Source organism: Aulonocara stuartgranti, assembly GCF_965226115.1.
Source record: "Aulonocara stuartgranti genome assembly, chromosome: 10".
Lineage (NCBI taxonomy): Eukaryota > Metazoa > Chordata > Actinopteri > Cichliformes > Cichlidae > Aulonocara > Aulonocara stuartgranti.
In genome coordinates this window covers 1,628,625-1,651,525 of record NC_138946.1, presented here as the reverse complement: position 1 = coordinate 1,651,525, position 22,901 = coordinate 1,628,625, and the positions used below count along the sequence as shown (strand labels likewise).

At 42.8% G+C, this 22,901-nt stretch overlaps 2 protein-coding genes across 4 annotated transcripts in view; both read left to right on the top strand.

The window, feature by feature from the left end:
- Positions 1 to 9,016, top strand: part of LOC309715231 (uncharacterized protein) — a 64,413-nt gene extending 55,397 nt beyond the window's left edge. The window contains exon 10 of the transcript XR_014279167.1: positions 8,998 to 9,016. The gene's annotated coding sequence lies outside the window, so the exon portion shown is untranslated. The remainder of the gene's footprint in view (positions 1 to 8,997) is intronic.
- Positions 619 to 12,434, top strand: LOC309715223 (uncharacterized protein). Of its 3 annotated transcripts, none has more exons than XM_082548165.1 (10): positions 619 to 1,187; positions 5,945 to 6,239; positions 8,392 to 8,451; positions 8,561 to 8,623; positions 9,490 to 9,518; positions 9,770 to 9,790; positions 9,888 to 10,310; positions 11,144 to 11,374; positions 11,845 to 12,135; positions 12,173 to 12,434. In XM_082548165.1, exons 2-9 carry the CDS (start codon positions 5,945 to 5,947, stop codon positions 12,106 to 12,108), a joined length of 1,386 nt encoding a protein of 461 aa, XP_082404291.1. In that variant the 5' UTR covers positions 619 to 1,187; the 3' UTR covers positions 12,109 to 12,135; positions 12,173 to 12,434. The 3 variants fall into 3 exon arrangements, with proteins under 3 accessions (XP_082404291.1, XP_082404290.1, XP_082404289.1); XM_082548164.1 differs by having other exon boundaries at positions 11,845 to 12,142; positions 12,181 to 12,434; XM_082548163.1 differs by having other exon boundaries at positions 11,845 to 12,434.
- Positions 12,435 to 22,901: the final 10,467 nt, after the last annotated feature.

Sequence of the window (22,901 nt, the reverse complement as noted above, 5' to 3'; positions counted from 1 at the left end):
GAGCCTTGTGAGGGTTTTTTTTTAATAAAACCTGAATGTGAGTCATCAATATTCCAAAGTCCAAAATTGAATTTCATCTTTTTACTAAAGTGAATGCTGGAGTTTTATAACAGCTAGTTTCCAGTATTAGAGAAGTTAGACGGTGAGTTCGGGCTGTGGAGAAGTGCAGTATCCACACTGTCCATATAAACATGTAATAGAAAGGCAGCTGCTTTACTTTGGGTGTATTCCTACACTGAATAATCTAAGCAGTAGTGATGTGTGGATCGATACTGAAATATCGATTCCTCCGATACCAATCATTCATGTTCTAGAATCGATTCTCATATTAAAATATCGATAATTTAGTAATGTAGGGTAAATTTGTAGTTTATCATTAACAGGAACACAGTGGAAAGAAACTATATCATTTGGATTGTCTACATTGGAAGGGACTACTTCCTCTTCTGCCTTTAATAGTCATGTGCGAAATACAGCTGTATGAATGTGTTGCAGCCCCTTGTCGTGCGCACTCACAACAATGGCTGGGTGTAAATGGAGTAATGTGCGGACGTATTTTAGCTCCACAAACAGCCAAGATGCGGTTTGTGATACATGTGGCAAGAAACTGAGGTGTTCTGGCAACACCATTTACCTCGTCAAACACCTCAGAGTAAATCATATCACAGAATATGATGAGCGTATGTTGAGGCGAACTGAAGACGAGGAGAGGGACAGGTGCTGCTGGGGCGAGACAGACGTCTCTCGAGGAGTCCTTTAGTGCTGCAGGCAGGCAACATGCTCAAATGGCACACAACTTCAGTTTTCTGTATGATAATTCTGCATTATTAAGTGATAAGAACAAGTAATCTGAAGTCCTGTAATTATTATGAATCTATAATTTGAGATACAATAAAAGATACAGTTAAAAAAAAGTTTTTGCACAGAGTATCGGATCAGTATCGCCGATACCACCCTGAATTTTACTTGGTATCGGATCGGATGGCAAATCAGTGGTATCGCACATCACTGCTAAGCAGAGCTCTGGTAATAATACTACAATTATTATTATTACTAAGTTTTTTAAAAAGGTAGGCACGCGGACGTTGACTCCGCCCCGGTGCGAAAATACCGCCAAACTCAAATGTACGGAGACCGGGAAGTAGCGACAGCAACAGGAAACAGGCTGTGGACGAAAACAAAGAAAGGTGAGCCTTCTTTCACTACTTTCTGATTGTTTTACTGCTGGAGAATGAACGAGACGACGCTATGTTAGTGCTCGCTTTCGCGAAAGTCTCTTTTTCTACAGTCGTTGCTTTTTACCCGCTAAATCACCGTGTTACCCTGAACACGTCGCGTCGGGAGCAGGTCGGAGTGTCCGTGTCTGTTTTCACGGACTCTGACGGACGGCATGCTTTCCGTGTAGACTCTCTGTAGGCGAACGCGTTTTATGTGTTTGTGTGTTAATGCTGTTACTGGAACACAGAGAAAACATGTTCAACAAAACTTACTTCATTTGATCTGCGATAGAAACCAGAGGCGGAGCCAGACATTTGAAACACCCGGGGCTTAGCCCTAAAGGGTGGTATGCATGTGGGATTTTTTTTTTTTTGGGGGGGGGGGGGGGGGGGGGTTAGAAATGACTGAAAGATTAATTGGCTCTGTTTTGAGTTTTGTTCAAAAAAGAATGACTTCATAGAGGGAAAAATATATATCACATGTGCAGGACACCTTAAACTAGTTTTTTAATTAAGCAGCGAGGCAGAACAAAGTCTGGCTGTATCAAGACACGAGGACTAAACCCCGATTCAACCAGACCCAGAACTGATCCGGAAATAAAACAGGACTACAACAGTTCAAAATCAGGACTACTGAGGACTTAACCAAGACAGAACCAGAATCAGAACTAGATGATAGTAGCACTAAAAATCATCATAGACCTGCACTACACTTGTTTTTTAATAATACCAAAGTACAATATTTAGATTGAGAAAAGTTTATATAATTATTCAGCCTTGTTGTGCAAACAAGCTGCAGAACTTAATAAATATAGAATTTGAAAAATAACAAACCTAAAAAGAAACACGAGGTACGAGATACATGAGGACCTGTGATACGGTGATACTTTTGGCAAACAACCATGTGACTAACAGGTGTGTCTCACCTGCTCTTGTTCCCTCTTTGTGCTGACAATCATCAAATCTACAGTTGAAACCAGATATTTACTCTTCAGATAAAAACACTTTTTTAATTGTAACATCAAATCAGACTAAATGTTTATTTTTTAGATAAATATAAAAACATATTTGTTAACTTTAAGAGTAAAGAGAGAAACTGTCTGTATTTCTTAATTGTAAATGGCACCAAATTGTATTCAAACTGAGCCACACTTATGGAGCTCCACAGTTCTGTTCCTGCTGTTTTGTTGACATCTCTTGATGTTCCCATGTCACAGAAACAGACTCTGTGTTTTGCCTTATATGCATCCACAGCTGTGCCACCAGTTTACTCACATGGACTCTACGAACCAATCAGAAGCTTCTTCAGCTCAGAATGGAATCGTCTGCAGTTTCTTATTAATTAACAAACTTAGTGTATATGTACTCCTACATTTGATCAAAGTGATTAAAATAGAAGCTCTGTCTCTCTTTATTCTGACATTTAACTCATTCAAAAGATGTTTCAATATTTATCTAAAACAAAAGTTTACTCTAAATTGATGTTGTGCAGTAAAAATGTTTTATGTTTTCTCCCTAAAGTGTAAATATCTGGTTACAAATGTGAATATCCTGCTGTGTACTGAAACCCCTCTTGTTTTGCATAGAAATATACTGAACAACATACAAAGCACAATATATAAAATAACATTTACCTGAGTTTTTCTTTGAAAGAAGCCTCTAATGTCCATTCTTATATTTCAGTACATAACTGAAACCGATTTAGTCGGGGAGGGTAAGAACTGAAAATATGAAATAAACACACGTAAGCTAAGACTCTCTATAGAAACAGCTGTTGTTGTTGTTCGGCTTTTCATTTCGCCATTTGTTGATTCACTTGAAGAGCGAGTAACGTAATATTGGTCAAGTGATCAGTTTGATATCAATCTTTGGTGATGCACCGTCATATTTACATTATTTGTACGGTACAAATGATTTGCTTTGGTACCTGGTAGAGCTGCACGATTAATCGTTAGAAAATCGCGATCTCATTTCCAAATGACAACGATTTAAAAAAAAAAAAAAAAAAAAGACGACGATTGTACCGCATTTTGGTCCGGGACGTAATCTGCATGAAAACAAGCGCTCACTCTTCCTGCTCAACAAATGACAAGGGCGGAGCCTTATACCACGTGATACAGAAGCTGTGCCGTGTGATGCTAAAATTAGCAGGAAAAAACAACGGAGAGCACGTCAGGGATGACGAGAAAGTGACAGGAGAAAATCCGTCCCGGTCAACCACCCAAACATCAATAACGGGAACCTTATACAGCGCTTCCCTGTACACGTCGAACTCCCGCAGGCACAAAGACATTACGGAGGCTATCACTTATCACCTGACCAAAGATATGGCTCCCATCAACACTGTGCAAAACGAGGGATTTAGGAAAACGATCAACACCCTAGACAAACGCTACACAGTGCCGTCCCGCAACTATTTTTCTATTGTTGCACTACCTGCTCTATACACACAGCGTCGAGCAACGGTGGAGACGGAATTTCAAGCAGTACAACATTTGGCAACAACAAAACGTGAGACATTTGTTGTTTTTATGTTTATGTATTGTTTTTGTGTTCAGTCTCAACTGTTACGAAGTTGATGTGCAGTTAATAAGTGCAATAAATATTTATACTGGAAAAGAAAATGGTGAGAGAATCGTGATCTCAATTCTAAGCCAAAAAATCGTGATTCTCATTTTATGCAAAATCGTGCAGCCCTAAGTACCTGGTCAAACTTAAGCTCTCCTCTGTCTGCCTGGCTCCGTTTCTCCAACAGCGCACTCACAGGCAGCAGCTGCCCCGCCCCCTCGCTCAGTCGCTTAGTGTCTGAGTTCGGATCATACCAATATCAGGGGGGATTCACGCACAGTCGTAAATTCCCACAGTGTTCACTGTGTGCTTCGAATATTGCTTGCACTTTTTGTTTTATACAGTTGTCAGCCAGGCATCTAACTATGAAAAAATTACACTCCAAAAGACCCCGGGCTTCTGACAAAACAATCCGGGCTTAAGCCCAGTAAGCCCCCCCATGCTCTGCCCCTGCCGGGCAGTATGAAAGCAGCAGTGAGGGTTTTTTACGTGGTTAAAATGTTTAAAACATGTTCCGCGCCATCTTCGGTCAGCGAAGCGTGACGTCATCGGGTCGGCTGGTTGTTGCTAACAGACTTAGTTTTAGTTTTCTTTGTTTTATTTGTCATATGCAAGTTAGCACACGGTCAACATTGCAATAACGTGTTTGATGAGCAGGAGACAGTTACTCAGCAGTATAGCACCGTAATTAACAGTATTAACAGAGTAAATCTATATAAATACACACATGTATAAATAAATGTATCTTGAAGTGGCAGGAGTGAGCAGCACTACATCCTGAGCAGTGCAAGATTTTAGAGTGGCAGACTTAGAATAATAGATTACTTTATGTTAGCTAAATAGTGACAGAATCGATAACTGAGAGGAAAACAAGGACACCAGAACTAAAACTATCAGTTTAAGTCAGTCCTTCTCAAATAGTGTGACCCCTGGGAACAGGCTTTTTTTCCTGTTCTAGAATAAAGTGTAATTGCACATAGAGTACAGTAGGTGGCAGGGTTTGGGTTTTTTTGCACCGGGCATGCACACAGACAGAGCAGGAGATCTGAAGTGCAGTAAACAAACCCTCAAGAAAAATATTTAATAGTGATGAAAAGGCGGAGAGATACGCAGATAATGAAACGAAAGTCTCCCGAAGGCTAAGACGAGGACATATGATGAAGCGTATGTAGCGCTTGTACAAAAGTACAAAGTTGCAAAAGCGAGTGAGAGTTAAAGAATTTGAAGAAAAGCTTTGTGGAGCAGTACAGACTGATATTCATCTTTAACAGGGCTGTCAAACAAAAGAACTGCTGTATAATGTCCTCCGCTATCTCAGTTTAATTGGTCACATGACTGCATCACATGACTAAAATGTGTCATCGTTTTCACAAAGTCTCCGGTTTCGCTGTCCACACTGCAACGCAAAAGCACCGTTTTCAAATGTGTGCGTTTTTGAGAGCGTTTTCAAAACACGGCGTTTTCCTTGAGCGAAAACGCCGTCTCAGTGTGGACAGGAGGCCAAAACGGAGAGAAAATATGCGTTTTCTAAAGAAAACTTATTATTGTGGACGTAGCCTGAGTTTAAGACTGTTGGCAGTGCGCAGCACGAAGCCAAATAAATTAACTTTACTTGAGTAGTTAATGCTGCTGATCGATTTAAATGAGCTCATGAAAGCATCTTTACTTTTCGTTTTAAAATGTTCGTGTAGATTAAGTTGCAGCTCAGATGCTTCATGTTGTTCAAGTTCAGTTCAGGAATCTAGATTACTTTGAGTAGGGATAGTGTGTCTTGAAATCATTGTAATCTCTTCCACTTTGTGTAACTCACCAGATTCAAATTAGAAAATTTCCAAGTTGATGACAAATTTATTTTAATTTGTAGCATTGTTCCTAAACTTGTTACGGTGCTTGACCGGCAGAAACGGCAGATTCATTGTCTGTTTCACATCGACTTCATCATGCTTTTTTTTTTTCCAGAGTTTTTGAGGTACCATAGTACACATGATATATACATACAACATGTATCCACACTACACAGAGTGGAATAAGAAGCATCCAAAATATAGACTACAAAGGCTCTGTGCTAGTCTATATGTTTTTACAAGGTTTTAGAGGCTTTAATATGCTACATACAACAGTATTAGTATGTTTTGCTTAATATTTTCTCTGTGCCTCAGATGTCATCAATTTCAGAGTCAGAGTGGAAAAAGGCACTGACCTTCATCATTGAGGATTTGGATAAGTCACAGCTCAAAAAGATGCTGGGATTTCTGGATATCCCCAAACAGAAGAAGACTATCAAGTGCAGAGAAACCATTCCTCAGACAATCATCGAGTGGTACGGAGTGGAAACGTCTATCCAGATAATCGATAAAGCAATGCTCTGGATACCAAGGAAGGATGAAGCAGTCCAGGGCCAGCTGCGCCCCTTTGTTGAAAAACTGAAGAACAAAGAAAACGAGGGGGGAAAAGGTGAGTTCACTCATTGATATTTCTTTTTTTTTTTGGTCAGGTGTCTACAGGTTTTCCAAAGAATCTCATGTGTAATAGAATAAATCATGTTTAAATATATTCAAATTTGAATCTAACGTTTTATTATAATTGTCTTTATTACTTTGTCCTACCAAACTATTCATTGTAAAGCAGCAATTGAACAAATTCCAAATTAGCAGGAGTGGATCGAGCATTTGTGGAAGTTTTTTGTGTTATTCTGGTCAAAAGTAGTAAAGCATAGTACAAAAAGCAATTGGAGTTAAAAAGAAATCGTGGATCGTTACATGGAGAAACCTTTGGAATGCAAGCGTGCTGATCCACACAGGTGTGCACACAGGTGTTCACAGACGCGGACTACAGCTTTCTTGGCTGCTGCCTCAAAGCACATTGTGCGCTGTCTATCTTGCGTGCTGCACAACATCGTTTATTATTTAGTATCTACTGATATCTACTGCTAGCTAGTTTATTGTGATGGTGCCGTTTTTATTATGTTGCTCTTTGTTGTTTGCTTTCTCTTCTGTTTTTTTTCTCCATACAGGTGACCCAGGTGTTTGTTTTTCTTTCTTCCCCCCTTCTCACCGTCTCTTCTCCCCTTTGGTTTTCTTTCTCTCCCTCTCTTTCTTTCATTCTTTCCCACAGTCATGTCTGTCCCGTTTGTAGCAACTGAAAATAAAATAAATTCATAATTATAATAAAGGTCAATCAAATGGACCAATATGGCAAGGCCATGATGATCCACTTGGTAAAATAAATCCGCTTGGCATCTTTCTTGGCCTTAAGACAACAATTCTGATGCTAAAGATCCAAACGGGACACAAAAAAGAAAGAAATTGTGGAATCAATTCATAGAATAAAATCTATTCTAAACTTCTGACTCATCAGAGTAGCCGCCTTTGGCAGATATAACAGCTGAACACAGCCGTGGCTTCTTTCTACAATAGAAATCAAATCTTCTCCCATATCTGTTACAGAAGTTCATAAATGTGCGGCACTTGTAGGTTGTGTTGTTTTCACTCTCCTGTCTAGTTCATCCCAAACCGCACAGTGGCAAAAGCAGAAATTTTTTTTTTTTAAATATTTATATGTATGTATAAAAAAATTCCCTCTCGCCCCTGTGGGCGGTTTATCCTTCAAGCTCGGGTCCTCTACCAGAGGCCTGGGAGCTTGAGGGTCCTGCAGTATCTTAGCTGTTCCCAGGACTGCGCTCTTCTGGACAGAGATGTCCGATGTTGTCCCCGGGATCTGCTGGAGTCATGTCACTCTCACTCAGACTCTGGGACCACAGTGTTGTTCCTGTGCAGCAGTTTTCCTTGTTGCTGGCTTTCAAAAATGACAGTTTTGATTTTCAAATGACTCATCAACCAGACCAGCCAATCAGTGGCTTGCAATCTGTTGACATCACATTTTCCAGATGGCCTTGGATTGTTTAGAAACCGCGGCGGAGTTGGTACTAAAAGGTACCTGGTACCATAACCTGCAAAATGGAAAACTTAGCGTGCCGAGCCGAGCCAAGTAGGTACTAGTGGAAAAAGGCTGTGAGTGAAGGTGCCTATCAGAGTGTGAACGTTACCATGAAATCTGATCGGGGCTGAAACTGATTCTGTTTTCTAAGGAGCTGTTTTGTTGTAGTCGTGAAGAGAGAGACCACATCAGAGGACACGGTGGTTTCATCTGGGTCCAGTGCAAGTTTGTGGATCTCATTGGTGAAATTATTGGAGGTTTTGATGTGATGGGATGTGTTCTCACAAATGGAAGTAAAGTGATGATAAGGTGCTGGGAAACTTTGTAGGTGACAGAGTTTATACTGTTAACAGTGGGTCTGAGTGGGACCGCTTCTTTGTGGATCTTTGGAAGTCCATATATACGGGGTGTAACCTCTCTCCTTGTAGTTGCTGAAGGCAGATTATGACTCGTTGGTAAGATATTCTTACCAAAGTGCTTAAATTATGTATTATTTATAAAGCTGCTGCAGATGCAGAGTTACATGTGAACAGACTGAACAGTAATCACTGCTAGTGTTTTTACGTTTGCTCTGTGTAGGTATGAAAGAAACCAACTTTATGTTGACTGACTCTTCAGTGAAAACCTGACACACACATGCTCTCACAAGTTGGATTCATTTCTGTTTCAGGAAACAAGAGGAAACGCAGTGAAACTGAATCGGAGTCAGCAGAGAAAACGGCTGAAGCTGGTAGGCAAACACACCCTGAAACTGTGGCAGAGCCACTGAGCTGTGGCCACAATCATGAGAATAAATATTTTATTTGATGTAAGTCTGATGTTGAGCTGTGTGTGTTCAGGCTTTAAGAAGAACAACATTGTGAGTGATTCAAGTTCAGATGAAGAGCGAGAGGCTGAAACTGGTAAGTGCTGGAGGAAACAGTGCTGCTGGATTTTAGTGCTGCTTTCCATCTCAAGAGCTAACTATCCAACACACAGTGATGTCATTTGTTTAAAATGCTCAGTATCAATTTTTTAGATCCATTTCAATTCAGTTTATTTATACAGCACCAAATCACAATGAGTTGTATCAAAGGACTTTATATTGTAGTGTAAAGGCCCTACAATAATACAGAGAAAACCCCAACAATTACATGAAACTCTATGAGCAAGTGGTTGGCAATAGTGGGAAGGAGGGCATCTGCTGAGACCAGTTTGGCTGAGGGGGGAGATTGAGAAACAACACGCTGTGCATGAGGCCAGAGATTAATAAAAACTAATAGTTAAATGCAGAGAGGTCTATTGACACATAGTGAGTGAAGGAAAAACTCAATGCATCATGGGAATCCCCGGCAGCCTGCGTCTATTGCAGCATAACTAAGGGAGGATTCAGGGTCACCTGGTCCAGCCCTAACTATATGCTTTAGCAAAAAGGAAAGTTTGAAGCCTAATCTTGAAAGTAGAGATAGTGTCTGTCTCCTGGTTCCACAGAAGAGGGGCCTGAAAACTGAAGGCTCTGCCTCCCATTCTACTTTTACTGGTACAGGAACCGGTACAAACAGGCTGCAGCCTGACTGTTACCTGTTAAAGTTCGGCTCTGGCTGCTGGACTGGAGTCTGCATACGCTCACCTTTGACGTGACTCTGGGTGTTTGACTAGCTTAGCATTAGCATGCTGTCTGTGCTTGTAAAGAGCTGGCGTTCTGTTAGCAGCATCACGCAGCTGTTTCTGTCCTGGATGCATTTTACACTTTACCTTTGTGCTTTTGTCATTTTACTTTGTTTTACAGATGGACTGAAGAGCCCTCAGCCTGACAAGGTAGAAGTTGTGATTTTTTCAAGTTAATGTAATACTGCATGTCACGTTACACCAAGTTTTACATAATTTTATTAACTTGTGGACATTTATGCTTTCTGTATGATAGAAGTAATTACACCAAAGAGATCAGCTCTGTGGGCTGGTAGGGATTTGATTCCCACATAACTGTTTGCACATTTCTGAAAACAGTTTCTTGAACATTTACAATATTCAGTCTATGAGTGACTTACTGTTTAACTCTTTCTTTTCAGGAGATAAAAATCCCTTCATGGGTGAGTGAATTTTTGAGTTTTCATTGGATGATCACAGCATCTGACTTGTTTTGTGATGTAAGTTTTGTCTGCGAGCTGACTCTCCATCTGCCTGCAGAGGAAATCCATCCATGATGTAAAGATCAGCGGTGACCTTGGAAACAAAGTCATAGCTGGCAAAGTTGTGGCGAAATCTGGTCTGCGTACATACGAAACCAAAAAAAAGGAGAAGAAGTTTTTCTTTTACCTGGGAGTGGCTGATGAAACAGGCAGCATTAAAGTGATGGTGTATGGAAGAGAGCGCTATCAGCGTTTCCAGGAGAAGAGCTGCTACCTGTTCAGAGAGATCATCATGGACGAAAATGTCATGAAAGTGACCAAAAAGAGCGTCATATCAAAGACACCAGCTATTGATGTTCCTGAGAACCTGGAGATGGAAGCTCAGATGTTCGTTTATTCCCAGACTCCAGTTTGCTCCATCGGACAGGCCATCGGATCAGCGGAGAAGACATCAGTGAGTGTTGAAGGAACAGTAAGAAAGGTAAGTGTGACCTGAATATGCTGCAGTGAAGCTGTGAGGGCGCTTGTCATGTTTAGCTTAGTGTCCTGCTGAAGGCTGTGAAACTCTGATGACATCAACCTTTAAACTAACCTTTAATAGTCTTTGAGTGAAATGGACGGAGGTAGGACTGGGTGATATGACCCAAAATTCATATCTCGATATTCTTTAGCTGGATGGCGATATACGATATATCTCGATCTTCTTTTTTTTAAAGCCATAAAGTAAGAACAAACAGAGAGTTTAGTCACAGCTGTGTCCCAGATGTCACACAGGCACTTTTATTAACATACAGCGCAGATGTACATGAAAAATTACTCAAAAATAAATTATGAGCATTTATTAAATAATAATGCTCCATAAATAAAACAATGTTGTTTTTGTGCATAACAAAGAGCTCCCAACTGTGCAGTCAAACTGTAAACTAACAGACGCTGAGCATAAGAACAAAGATTTCACAGCTGCTCTGTTCCCAACTTCTACTGCGTGACTGACAGCCTGGAGTTTGAAATCCTCTTTTATAACGTAACATAGACAATATCGATATAAACGATATTGTCACATCTTATATCTCATAGAAAAATATATCGATATTTTTTAAAAACTCTATATCGCCCAGGCCTAGATGGAGGTTCTTGTTATTACATGAGTCAAACTCTGGCGCCGAGCAATGAAGCCATCACAGTGGCAACAGCTAAAGTTCCTCTAACAGCAGCTTGAGGCTGAATTTGTGATTCCAAACTTCACAGCAGAAATAAACATGCACAGGAGAGTTGTTGGTCTCTGAGTTGTTGTCATGTTGTTGGTTTGTTCAGATCGGCTCCGTTGAAACAGTCAAACTGAAGAACAAACGAAGAAAGAAAGACAAGCGAGAGTTCCAACTTGAGGACAGCACAGGCTCCATCTGGATCACTTTGTGGGGCGAAGACATCAAACAGCTCAGAGGAATATCACCTGGAGACTCTGTCAGGGTGGTCAATGTAAAGACGAGTCGCTACAATGATTCAGTATCGCTGAACTCAACAGATTTCACCAGAATTTTTAAGGTAATTTCTGATTCTGGCTTCAGTTTGAAATGTGTTTTATATTTGGTATTGATTCAAAGCAGAGACTGTCAGCTTTGACCTCCTACTGGAACATTTCCTCACTGTTGTTGAGTCTCTGCTCTCTAGTTAATCCAGCCGTACCTGTTCTAAGTGTCCCCATCAGGTGGTTCACTGTGAGGGTCTCCCTGTGGTCCGACAGACTCATCTCCACCATCTTGGACTCCAGCTGGTGACATCAGTCTTTGCTCTGCTCTGTGAGCTGGAGGGTGACTCCAGAACATGTTCATGTGCTGTTACCTGAGCAGAACCAGGACTGTCTGCTGCAGGACAAGATGGTGGATTTGGAGTTCTTCTGCAGGATGAGACTCACTATGAAATCATCATTGCTCACTTTTTTAAATAACAAGTTCTTCAGTTTTATTGGTTCAACATGATCTCCTGATCTCTACGGTCAATCTGGTGTTTTGCAGGTTCAAAGTGCCACAGTCGAGAACGTCACAATCGAGATCATTGGGATCAAAGACACCAAGAAGACTGAAACAGAGGTGGATGCACAGATCGGCAGCGGAGAGGTGCAGTCCTTTGTGGCGACTTCATCCCTGCTGGCAAAAGCGTTTGGTGTCAGACTGGAGGGCGACTTTGAGGACAGACTGCTGGAGAAAATGCCGTTCTCAGCAGATGTAGAAATAAAGGGAAACAAGATCATGAAGATTGAACAAGCGAAGGAGAAGTAAAGATGAGTTCCAGTGTTCAGGCTGCAGCTGCAGAGTCTGAACTGGATTCATGACATTTGAGTAGATTTTGAGTTTCAATAAAAAAATGTAAATCTCTCTTGAATCAGTTTTATATTCCAAATCATGAAATGTGTGCTGTTTCTTTCTTCTTTCCTAACTGGTTATTCTGATTTTTCTTGTCCTCTTTTTTCCTGTGTGTAAGAACTGTACGTTTATATTCATGTTGTCAGTGCTGTAATGCAGTAGATTCTCATAATCATAACTAATGGCTCTGATGTTGAGGATGATGGAATGTTTATGTTGGAATAAAAAAGGCTCTGATTTAACTGTTTGTTCTGTAAATCTGTTTACAAAATCCTCCTGTGTCTGATTTCCTGTCACAGGAAAAGCAACAGTCAGCAGTAAAGTGACACAGATCCTCGTGCAGACAGAAAGCAGGGCGAGCACTCGTGGGGCTCAGAGGCAGTGAGCTCAGCTCTGTTGTGTGACTCTTTCCCAGCTCTCTGCTTCCATGGAGTCTCCTCATGGGGCCAGCCCACCGTGGATTTTCCACCATGAAATATCATTACCATCCTTTATCTCAGTCCCGCTGTGTGTTAAGCTTCCTCCTTTAGTTGTTTTGAGATTAGTCAGGAAGCAAACACTAAAAAAGACAATATTCAAAATACAAACATGCAGTTATAACGTAAACTGGGACAAACAGTAAAGGAGCAAAACTAGAGGAGAGTGAAGCCGTCAAAGAAATATTCAACCTACAGGGTGGGCCATTTATATGGATACACTGTAATAACATGGGAATGGTTGGTGATGTTAAAGTCCTGTTTGTGGCACATTAGTATATGTGAGGGGCAAACTCCTCAAGATGGGCGGTGACCATGGTGGCCATTTAGAAGTCGGCCATCTTGGATACAACTTTTGTTTTTTTCAATAGGAAGAGGGTCATGTGACACATCACACTTATTGGTAATGTCACAAGAAAAACAATGGTGTGCTTGGTTTCAACGTAACTTTATTGATTGATCAATATTGTCTGTATGGACAGCAATTTCCCCCCCAAAAAGTGCACATGTAAAACTGCGGTGTTAAGCGATGCGGTTGAAAAATTTGGGTGCGCCGAAGAAAAAAAAGTTAGGCGCACCAGTGCAACCGTGGCAAAAAGTTAGTCTAGAGCTTTGTCCTAGAACTCTGTTGCATAATCCTGTCCGCGCCATTCAAGTTCATGTGTCCTGTGTTCACGGTCTGCCGTGTTAACCATAGTTTTCCGTGTTTGTAAACAGTGTTGCCTCATTGTTGTAGATAATTCCCTCACTCACTCCCCTGTAAATAACCAAATCTGTCAGCAGGACAAAACTACAGCAGAAAACAAGTAAAAGTGAGTATTCTGTGAATACTTTATCATCGTTGTACAGCTGGAAAATTCATCTAGTTCAAAGAATTCTTCTTTTGCTCCTTTTTTTAAAAAAAAGTGTAGCTTAGTGTGGTGCGAACAGAGAACTTGAACTGAGATTTAAAATCTGAAAGTCAGTGAGGTAATGGATTACTCACCAAAGAGGGATAATGCAGTCCACAAACACCTGCAGCCCAGCATGGACAGACCAAAATACAGAGAAGATGAGGCCAACAAAGGTAGATAACAGAAAATATAATGTGCAATATTTATATGCATTACAATTAGAATCTATACATTCATTTCTAAATTGCAGAAGTTGGATATGGAAGAAGTGGCTCTTTATGGATCAGAGTGTTGGGTGCCCACCGCAAGGCACGAAGAGGCCCTCCACACAATGGAAATGCAGATGCTACGATGGTGCCTGGGCTTAAGACGATGTGACCACGTCATGAACGTCGACATCCGAAAGCAGCTAGGCATCACGGGGAAGATGCAAGGAGCGTGACTGCGATGGTATGGGCACGTGGTCAGAAGTGACGAGAACTCGATGGCAAGAACAGCGCTGCAACTCAGGCCCCAAGGCTGGCGACCAAGAGGCAGACCAAAAAGGCGATGGATGGACCAAATCAAAGACGACGTAAGGAAGATTGGCGCCAACCTGAACAACGCCCTTAAATGGAGGCGGCTTTGCAGAAAAGCGGACCCCACAGTGCAGGAATAACGCTAGGAGGAAGAAGGAAATTTTAAGGTTTGATGAGCACAAACAATTTTATTCTAAAATGATTTAAGAAAAAATGTAAGACAATGGTTTGAAAATAATTTAAACACTAAATTTAAATAAAAAAAAAAAAGACCCACAGGGGAAAATTGTAAAGAAATTTAAGATCAACATTTACACAAGGCGTGGGGGGCGGAGCCATTAGTGCACATAGCAGAGGTAACGAGGACATCTGTGAAGGCCCCACAGGTCCATCCAGACGACGTCTGCATCACAGCAGCAGCACGCTCTATAGGAAAAGAGACATGAAAACATCTGGAGCAACTACGAGCCTCCAACAAGCAGGAGAGGGGAACACTTGACTGTTCCCAGGACTGCGCTCTCTTCTGGACAGAGATCTCCGGTGTTGTTCCCGGGATCTGCTGGAGCCACTCGCCTAGCTTGGGAGTCACCGCACCTAGTGCTCCGATTACCACGGGGACCACCGTTACCTTCACCCTCCACATCCTCTCGAGCTCTTCTCTGAGCCCTTGGTATTTCTCCAGCTTCTCGTGTTCCTTCTTCCTGATGTTGCTGTCATTCGGAACCGCTACATCGATCACTACGGCCGTCTTCTTCTGTTTGTCTACCACCACTATGTCCGGTTGGTTAGCCACCACCATTTTGTCCGTCTGTATCTGGAAGTCCCACAGGATCTTAGCTCGGTCATTCTCCACCACCCTTGGGGGCATCTCCCATTTTGACCTCGGGACTTCCAGGTTATACTCGGCACAGATGTTCCTGTACACTATGCCGGCCACTTGGTTATGGCGTTCCATGTATGCCTTGCCTGCTAGCATCTTGCACCCTGCTGTTATGTGCTGGATTGTCTCTGGGGCATCTTTACACAGCCTGCACCTGGGGTCTTGCCTGGTGTGATAGACCCCAGCCTCTATGGATCTTGTGCTCAGAGCTTGTTCTTGTGCTGCCATGATTAGTGCCTCTGTGCTGTCTTTCAGTCCAGCTTTGTCCAGCCACTGGTAGGATTTCTGGATATCAGCCACCTCCTCTATCTGCCGGTGGTACATACCGTGCAGGGGCCTGTCCTTCCATGATGGTTCCTCGTCTCCCTCCTCTTTCTTGGGTTTCTGCTGCCTGAGGTATTCACTGAGCACTCGGTCAGTTGGGGCCATCTTCCCAATGTATTCTTGGATGTTCCTTGTCTCATCCTGGACTGTGGTGCTGACACTCACCAGTCCCCGGCCCCCTTCCTTCCGCTTAGCGTACAGCCTCAGGGTGCTGGACTTGGGGTGAAACCCTCCATGCATGGTCAGGAGCTTTCTTGTCTTTATGTCAGTGGCTTCTATCTCCTCCTTTGGCCAGCCTATTACCCCAGCAGGGTACCTGATCACGGGCAGGGCGTACGTGTTGATGGCCCGGATCTTGTTCTTACCGTTCAGCTGACTCCTCAGGACTTGCCTGACCCTCTGCAGGTACTTGGTGGTTGCAGCCTTTCTAGCGGCCTCTTCATGGTTCCCATTTGCCTGCGGGATCCCCAAGTACTTGTAACTGTCCTCTATGTCTGCAATGTTGCCTTCTGGTAGTTCAATCCCCTCAGTTCTGACTACCTTCCCTCTCTTTGTTACCATCCGACTACACTTCTCCAGTCCGAACGACATTCCAATGTCATTGCTGTATAGCCTGGTAGTGTGGATCAGTGAATCGATGTCTCGTTCACTCTTGGCATACAGCTTGATGTCATCCATGTACAGGAGGTTTTTTTTTTGTGTGTGTGTGTGTGAGATATATATATATATATATATATGAAAAAAAAAAAACACCCAGCACGCCCCTGCGGGCGGTTTATCCTTCAAGCTCTGGTCCTCTACCAGAGGCCTGGGAGCTTGAGGGTCCTGCGCAGTATCTTAGCTGTTCCCAGGACTGCGCTCTTCTGGACAGAGATCTCCGATGTTATTCCCGGGATCTGCTGGAGCCACTCGCCTAGCTTGGGAGTCACCGCACCTAGTGCTCCGATTACCACGGGGACCACCGTTACCTTCACCCTCCACATCCTCTCGAGCTCTTCTCTGAGCCCTTGGTATTTCTCCAGCTTCTCGTGTTCCTTCTTCCTGATATTGCTGTCATTCGGAACCGCTACATCGATCACTACGGCCGTCTTCTTCTGTTTGTCTACCACCACTATGTCCGGTTGGTTAGCCACCACCATTTTGTCCGTCTGTATCTGGAAGTCCCACAGGATCTTAGCTCGGTCATTCTCCACCACCCTTGGGGGCATCTCCCATTTTGACCTCGGGACTTCTAGGTTATACTCGGCACAGATGTTCCTGTACACTATGCCGGCCACTTGGTTATGGCGTTCCATGTATGCCTTGCCTGCTAGCATCTTGCACCCTGCTGTTATGTGCTGGATTGTCTCTGGGGCATCTTTACACAGCCTGCACCTGGGGTCTTGCCTGGTGTGATAGACCCCAGCCTCTATGGATCTTGTACTCAGAGCTTGTTCTTGTGCTGCCATGATTAGTGCCTCTGTGCTGTCTTTCAGTCCAGCTTTGTCCAGCCACTGGTAGGATTTCTGGATATCAGCCACCTCCTCTATCTGCCGGTGGTACATACCGTGCAGGGGCCTGTCCTTCCATGATGGTTCCTCGTCTCCCTCCTCTTTCTTGGGTTTCTGCTGCCTGAGGTATTCACTGAGCACTCGGTCAGTTGGGGCCATCTTCCCAATGTATTCTTGGATGTTCCTTGTCTCATCCTGGACTGTGGTGCTGACACTCACCAGTCCCCGGCCCCCTTCCTTCCGCTTAGCGTACAGCCTCAGGGTGCTGGACTTGGGGTGAAACCCTCCATGCATGGTCAGGAGCTTTCTTGTCTTTATGTCAGTGGCTTCTATCTCCTCCTTTGGCCAGCCTATTACCCCAGCAGGGTACCTGATCACGGGCAGGGCGTATGTGTTGATGGCCCGGATCTTGTTCTTACCATTCAGCTGACTCCTCAGGACTTGCCTGACCCTCTGCAGGTACTTGGTGGTTGCAGCCTTTCTAGCGGCCTCTTCATGGTTCCCATTTGCCTGCGGGATCCCCAGGTACTTGTAACTGTCCTCTATGTCTGCAATGTTGCCTTCTGGTAGTTCAATCCCCTCAGTTCTGACTACCTTCCCTCTCTTTGTTACCATCCGACTACACTTCTCCAGTCCGAACGACATTCCAATGTCATTGCTGTATAGCCTGGTAGTGTGGATCAGTGAATCGATGTCTCGTTCACTCTTGGCATACAGCTTGATGTCATCCATGTACAGGAGGTGGCTGACAACTGCTCCGTTCCGTAGTCGGTATCCGTAGCCAGTCTTGTTAATGATCTCACTGAGGGGGTTCAGGCCTATGCAGAACAGCAGTGGGGACAGAGCATCTCCTTGGTAGATCCCGCACTTGATGGTAACTTGTGCTATGGGCTTGGAGTTGGCCTCTATATATATATATATGTATATATATATATATATATATATATATATATATATATATACACAAATATACAAAAACAATGGAAAGTGAAGTGTCTGCTCTATAGAGCATGTAAATGTCATATTTGAATAAAAGTGATATATCAGTAAAGCACGGACCAACAGACATATCTATATCTACATTCATGAACTGCAGCCAAACACGATTGATTATTGAACATGTGACACTGAGCTGCTGCCTGTCTACATCAGTGTTAATGCATTGAGACCTATTTATTATTTAACTAGAACAAGTTCTCGATAAATGGAATAACTTACTCCCTGCACTAATAATAAGCTGTAATAAAATGTCCATACTCCATAAAACATGTAAACTGTGATGATTAATAAAATGAGAACAAATGAAATGAGCAGTGAGGAGGTAACTATGGAAACTCGTCCACTCGTGTTTCGTCTTTTACAGATGAACCAACCAAACCTGACAAGGTAGCAGTTATGAAACATACTTGTTTGGTCATATAACTTATATCATTTTATTTCTTCGTGGACAGTCATACTGTCTGTGTGACAAACATGGATGTTATTCCCTCATAGCTCTTTGTGCATTTATGAAAACAGATGTGGAAACGACACATCTGTAATATTCAGTTTATGAGTACATGCGTGAAAATGTACTAATAAAATCTTTCCTCATGTAAAAGTCAAATTCTTCCAATATTAGTAACTGAGCATTTATCAACTATTTATTTTTTCTTTGTTTTTTAAAAAGGAGATAAAAATCCCTTCATGGGTGAGTGAATTTTTGAGTTTTCATTGGATGATCACAGCATCTGACTTGTTTTGTGATGTAAGTTTGTCTGCGGGCTGACTCTCCATCTGCCTGCAGAGGAAATCCATCCATGATGTAAAGATCAGCGGTGACCTTGGAAACAAAGTCATAGCTGGCAAAGTTGTGGCGAAATCTGGTCTGCGTACATACGAAACCAAAAAGAGGGAGAAGAAGTTTTTCTTTTACCTGGGAGTGGCTGATGAAACAGGCAGCATTAAAGTGATGGTGTATGGAAGAGAGCGCTATCAGCGTTTCCAGGAGAAGAGCTGCTACCTGTTCAGAGAGATCATCATGGACGAAAATGTCATGAAAGTGACCAAAAAGAGCGGCATATCAAAGACAGCAGCTATTGATGTTCCTGAGAACCTGGAGATGGAAGCTCAGATGTTCGTTTATTCCCAGACTCCAGTTTGCTCCATCGGACAGGCCATCGGATCAGCGGAGAAGACATCAGTGAGTGTTCAAGGAAAAGTAAGAGAGGTAAGTGTGACCTGAATATGCTGAAGTACAGTCTCTAAATCAAAATCAAAATATGATGACATTAACCTTTAAATTACTTTAAAACTATTTGAATTGACTAAAGAGCAGCATGATCAGATCCATAGGATCTTATCTATTTACGTATATCTGCTGAGCTTGAACTACTGTGGGTCCATGAAACATAACTGATGTTACCAATAGTCTCAAATCAGTTGTCACGCTGTATGAAAACTACTCCATTCACATCCCATGTTTTGTTTTTTGAAAGTAATAAGACTGTTCTACTGCAACAGTCAGATGGGCTGTAACAGTGATTGTGATGAACTGCCTGCCAGATAAACCCAGATATTTTTCTGCTAATCACAGTTTGTTTATAAAAGACAGAATGTTCGATCGTAAGGGTATTCATACGGCACTGGGACACGCTAGGCTGCATGTTGACGACTGATTTTGTAACCATATCATCAGATCTGTGGCTGCATGTCTTAGACACTGAGGTAAAGAGGGGAGCTTACCACCTGGCAGTAAGATGGATCAGGTGATCAATGAGGATGCTGGAAAAGTCTGGTGCATGATTACACTCATAATTGTCTGAGGAGTCGATGGAGCGTGATGCCTACAATATCTGATAATTCTGCTAGTCTAAAGTTTAACTTTGTCTTCATATCAGATGCTTTCACACAGTTCAACAAATGCTCGTGTGGTCTAGTTTTCAGATAGATGATATTTCTTTCAGAAGAGAGAAGGTTTGATACATCTTCTATTTACTGGGAATTTGTTAGCATCCATTCAGCTATAGGCATAAGACTGACAGCTTTTGTGATAGTTTGGACTGATATGTTTTTCTATTTTGTTCACAAGTAGTCATGAATAGGATGGATCACACTGATGTTTTTTTGCTCCTCACAAGAAATGAATCCGTTTCTCCCTTCACAAATTGTTACCCATTGATCGTGTAGACCACGTAGTAACAAGTAATTGCTGTTTCTTTTCTTTAGATTGGATCAGTTGGAGAAATCAAACTGAAGCTCAAACACAGAAAGAAGAAAATTCAAGCAAGAGTTTGAACTTGTAGACTGCACAGGTGCCATCAGGATCATCCAGCTCAGTGGAATATCACATGGAGACTTTTTCAAGATGGTCAACGCAAAGACCAGTCGCGACTATGGTACAATCAGTGTTGGGAAGGTTACTTTTAAAATGTATTCCATTACAGATTACAGAATACATGCCCCAAAATGTATTCTGTAACGTATTCCGTTACGTTACTCAATGACAGTAACGTATTCTGAATACTTTGGATTACTTAATATATTATCATGCTTTTTACAACTACGTGAATGTACTATTGCTGTGTGATTTATTACTATTACTGAAGGTCCGCGACTCCGAACTGTAGTAAAACTCTGGCTAATACGTTGGTTCCGTGTCGGCTCGTAGCCGAAAAATAGCTTTACTTTGTTGTCTGGGTCAACTTTGCTTGCGAGAGACAGAGAGAGGCGTTGAAAGGCTGCTCCAACAGAACTTATTGTTTCGGAGGAAAACACGAACACGGTGTACAGTCCAGTCTTAAAAGCTTACTTACAACTGGGCTCGTCAGGCTCTCTTCTTGGCTGAAGTGGTTATTATTATATTTACATGCTTCCAGCTCCCGTTTTTCCTCGATGTCAACTCGTACCTTTCCACTCGCCTTTTTCTCCCTCTCTTGCTCACAGACACATAACGTGTATGGCAGTCCATCCTCCCTGCAGCACGGACTACACTGCCCATGATGCTACATTCTTTAGAGCTATGCTTGTAGCATTCTGCCTGTTAGCTTAGCACAACAACAACAATAAAAAGGCCTCTCTCACCCAGGAAACACGCAGAGAGAGAGCGTCACCCTGTAACCATGGTAACCGTAACGCTGCCGCCTGGAACAACAGAACGTAGCTGTCAAACAAAACCCAAACAGGCCTGACCCGCGACAATATGAAACAGGAAAGTACCGCAGTGTAATCCATTTATTTCAACAAAGTAACTGTATTCTGAATACCACCTTTTTAAACGGTAACTGTAACGGAATACAGTTACTCATATTTTGTATTTTAAATACGTAACGCCGGTACATGTATTCCGTTACTCCCCAACACTGGTTACAATATGACTGCACTCAAGTAACTATTTCTACTACAGTTTATGACTATTTGTTATTTTCAATAACCTTTATTTTTATAGAGCATTTTTCTTTCTACTATAACTAAAAAAAGAAAAATGGTAAATGGCCTGTATTTGTATAGCGCTTTACTTAGTCTCTATGGACCCCAAAGCGGTTCACACTACATTCACACACTGGTGATGGCAGCTACATTGTAGCCACAGCCACCCTGGGGCGCACTGACAGAGGCGAGGCTGCCGGACACTGGCGCCACCGGGCCCTCTGACCACCACCAGTAGGCAACGGGTGAAGTGTCTTGCCCAAGGACACAACGACCGAGACTGTCGGAGCCAGGGCTAAAACCAGCAACCTTCCGATTACAAGGCGAACTTCTTGAGCCACGATTGCCCCGTGGCGATGATAAAATCAGAGCTCTGCAGACCTCTCAGGAGAAGATGAGGAAGCTCTACGGCGGCCCTCTGAAAGCTGGCGATGCCTCCAAAGAAGCCTTCTACCAAATCCTCAAGAAACATGAGAAGATGCTCATTGACGACCTCAGCTGAAACAGTACAAAGTAAAGCCAGGGTCTCCTTTATGATCACAGAGTAACTGAGCTGATGTTTGTTAACTTACAGGTCTATCAAACCCGTGGCTGTCAGACTGCATCAACACTGCACCTGTCTTCACACAGGGTGCAGCCAACATCAGAGCACCACACAGAAGGGCCCGCTAACTGAGGAACTGCGGAGTGCTTCGGAGGCATCTACCATCAGCGACCCCCACTCCCAGATCTCACCCACAGTGGAAACGTGTCAGGTGCTGCAAGAGGAAGCAGAAGAGGGGTAAGCGCGGAGGCATCAGGCAGGCTAGCGGCTGAATTTGTTTTTACATTTTTGAACCTTCTACAGAGGCACCATTCAGAGAATCCTCACCAGCTGCATCACTGTGTGGTCTGGCTCCTGCACTGGGTCCTGCCAGAAAAAGTTATTGAGTATTGAGAGCAGCAGAGAGGATCGTGGGTACTTCTCCTCCCTCCCTTCAGAACATCTACAGCACCCGCCTCATCTCTCTGCATTACAGGTGACTCCACTCATCCGTCCAACAGCTTCTTCAGTTTGCTGCCATCAGGAAGGAGACTGAAGAGCCTCGGGGCCGCAGACGGAGAGACAGCTTCATCCATCAGTCAGGATGCTGAATTCACTCCCTGCTCTCGCACACACCGACTCCAGACCTGCATCCACCTCTGAACCCCCCAAACATACAAACTCTGAACTTCAACCATCGCCCTTTCACTGACTGCCCCACCTCCACATGCACATGAACTCTTGCCCACAAACACTGTTGGACTCTGCTGTTTATGTAAGATTGTATTGTAATGTGTTGAACATAAGACTTTTATTTTATTTTCATCTTTAAGTTGTTCATTGTACACTGAGTGCTGTGGGAGCATTGCAACTTCAAATTCCTGTCTATGACTGTACAGATGGTCTTTGACAATAAAGCTGACTTTGAACTGTGTATTCATCCTGTAGTTAATAAGTGTGTGTAAGTAGTGTGATGTAATTCTTATCTCCCAGTGTCCACCTCACCTTACAGTATGAAGCACCTGGAGACACCTGTTGTTGTGATTTGGAGTTATATAAATAAAGTTGAACCAAATCCTCACATGTGTAAACTGTAATCACACTGCTTTAGCTCTGCTTACTTATGTGTGTTACTTTAACAGAAGACAGGAAGTGTGCTGTACAGTTGGAGGGCAGCTGTGGACCAAACCATTATTTA

Coding starts and splice junctions, on each gene's coding strand:
- LOC309715223 (XM_082548165.1), top strand. CDS start 5,945: ATGTCATCAATTTCAGAGTCAGAGTGGAAAAAGGCACTGACCTTCATC. Junction 9,791..9,887: donor AGATAAAAATCCCTTCATGG/GTGAGTGAATTT, acceptor ATCTGCCTGCAG/AGGAAATCCATCCATGATGT. Junction 11,375..11,844: donor ATTTCACCAGAATTTTTAAG/GTAATTTCTGAT, acceptor GGTGTTTTGCAG/GTTCAAAGTGCCACAGTCGA.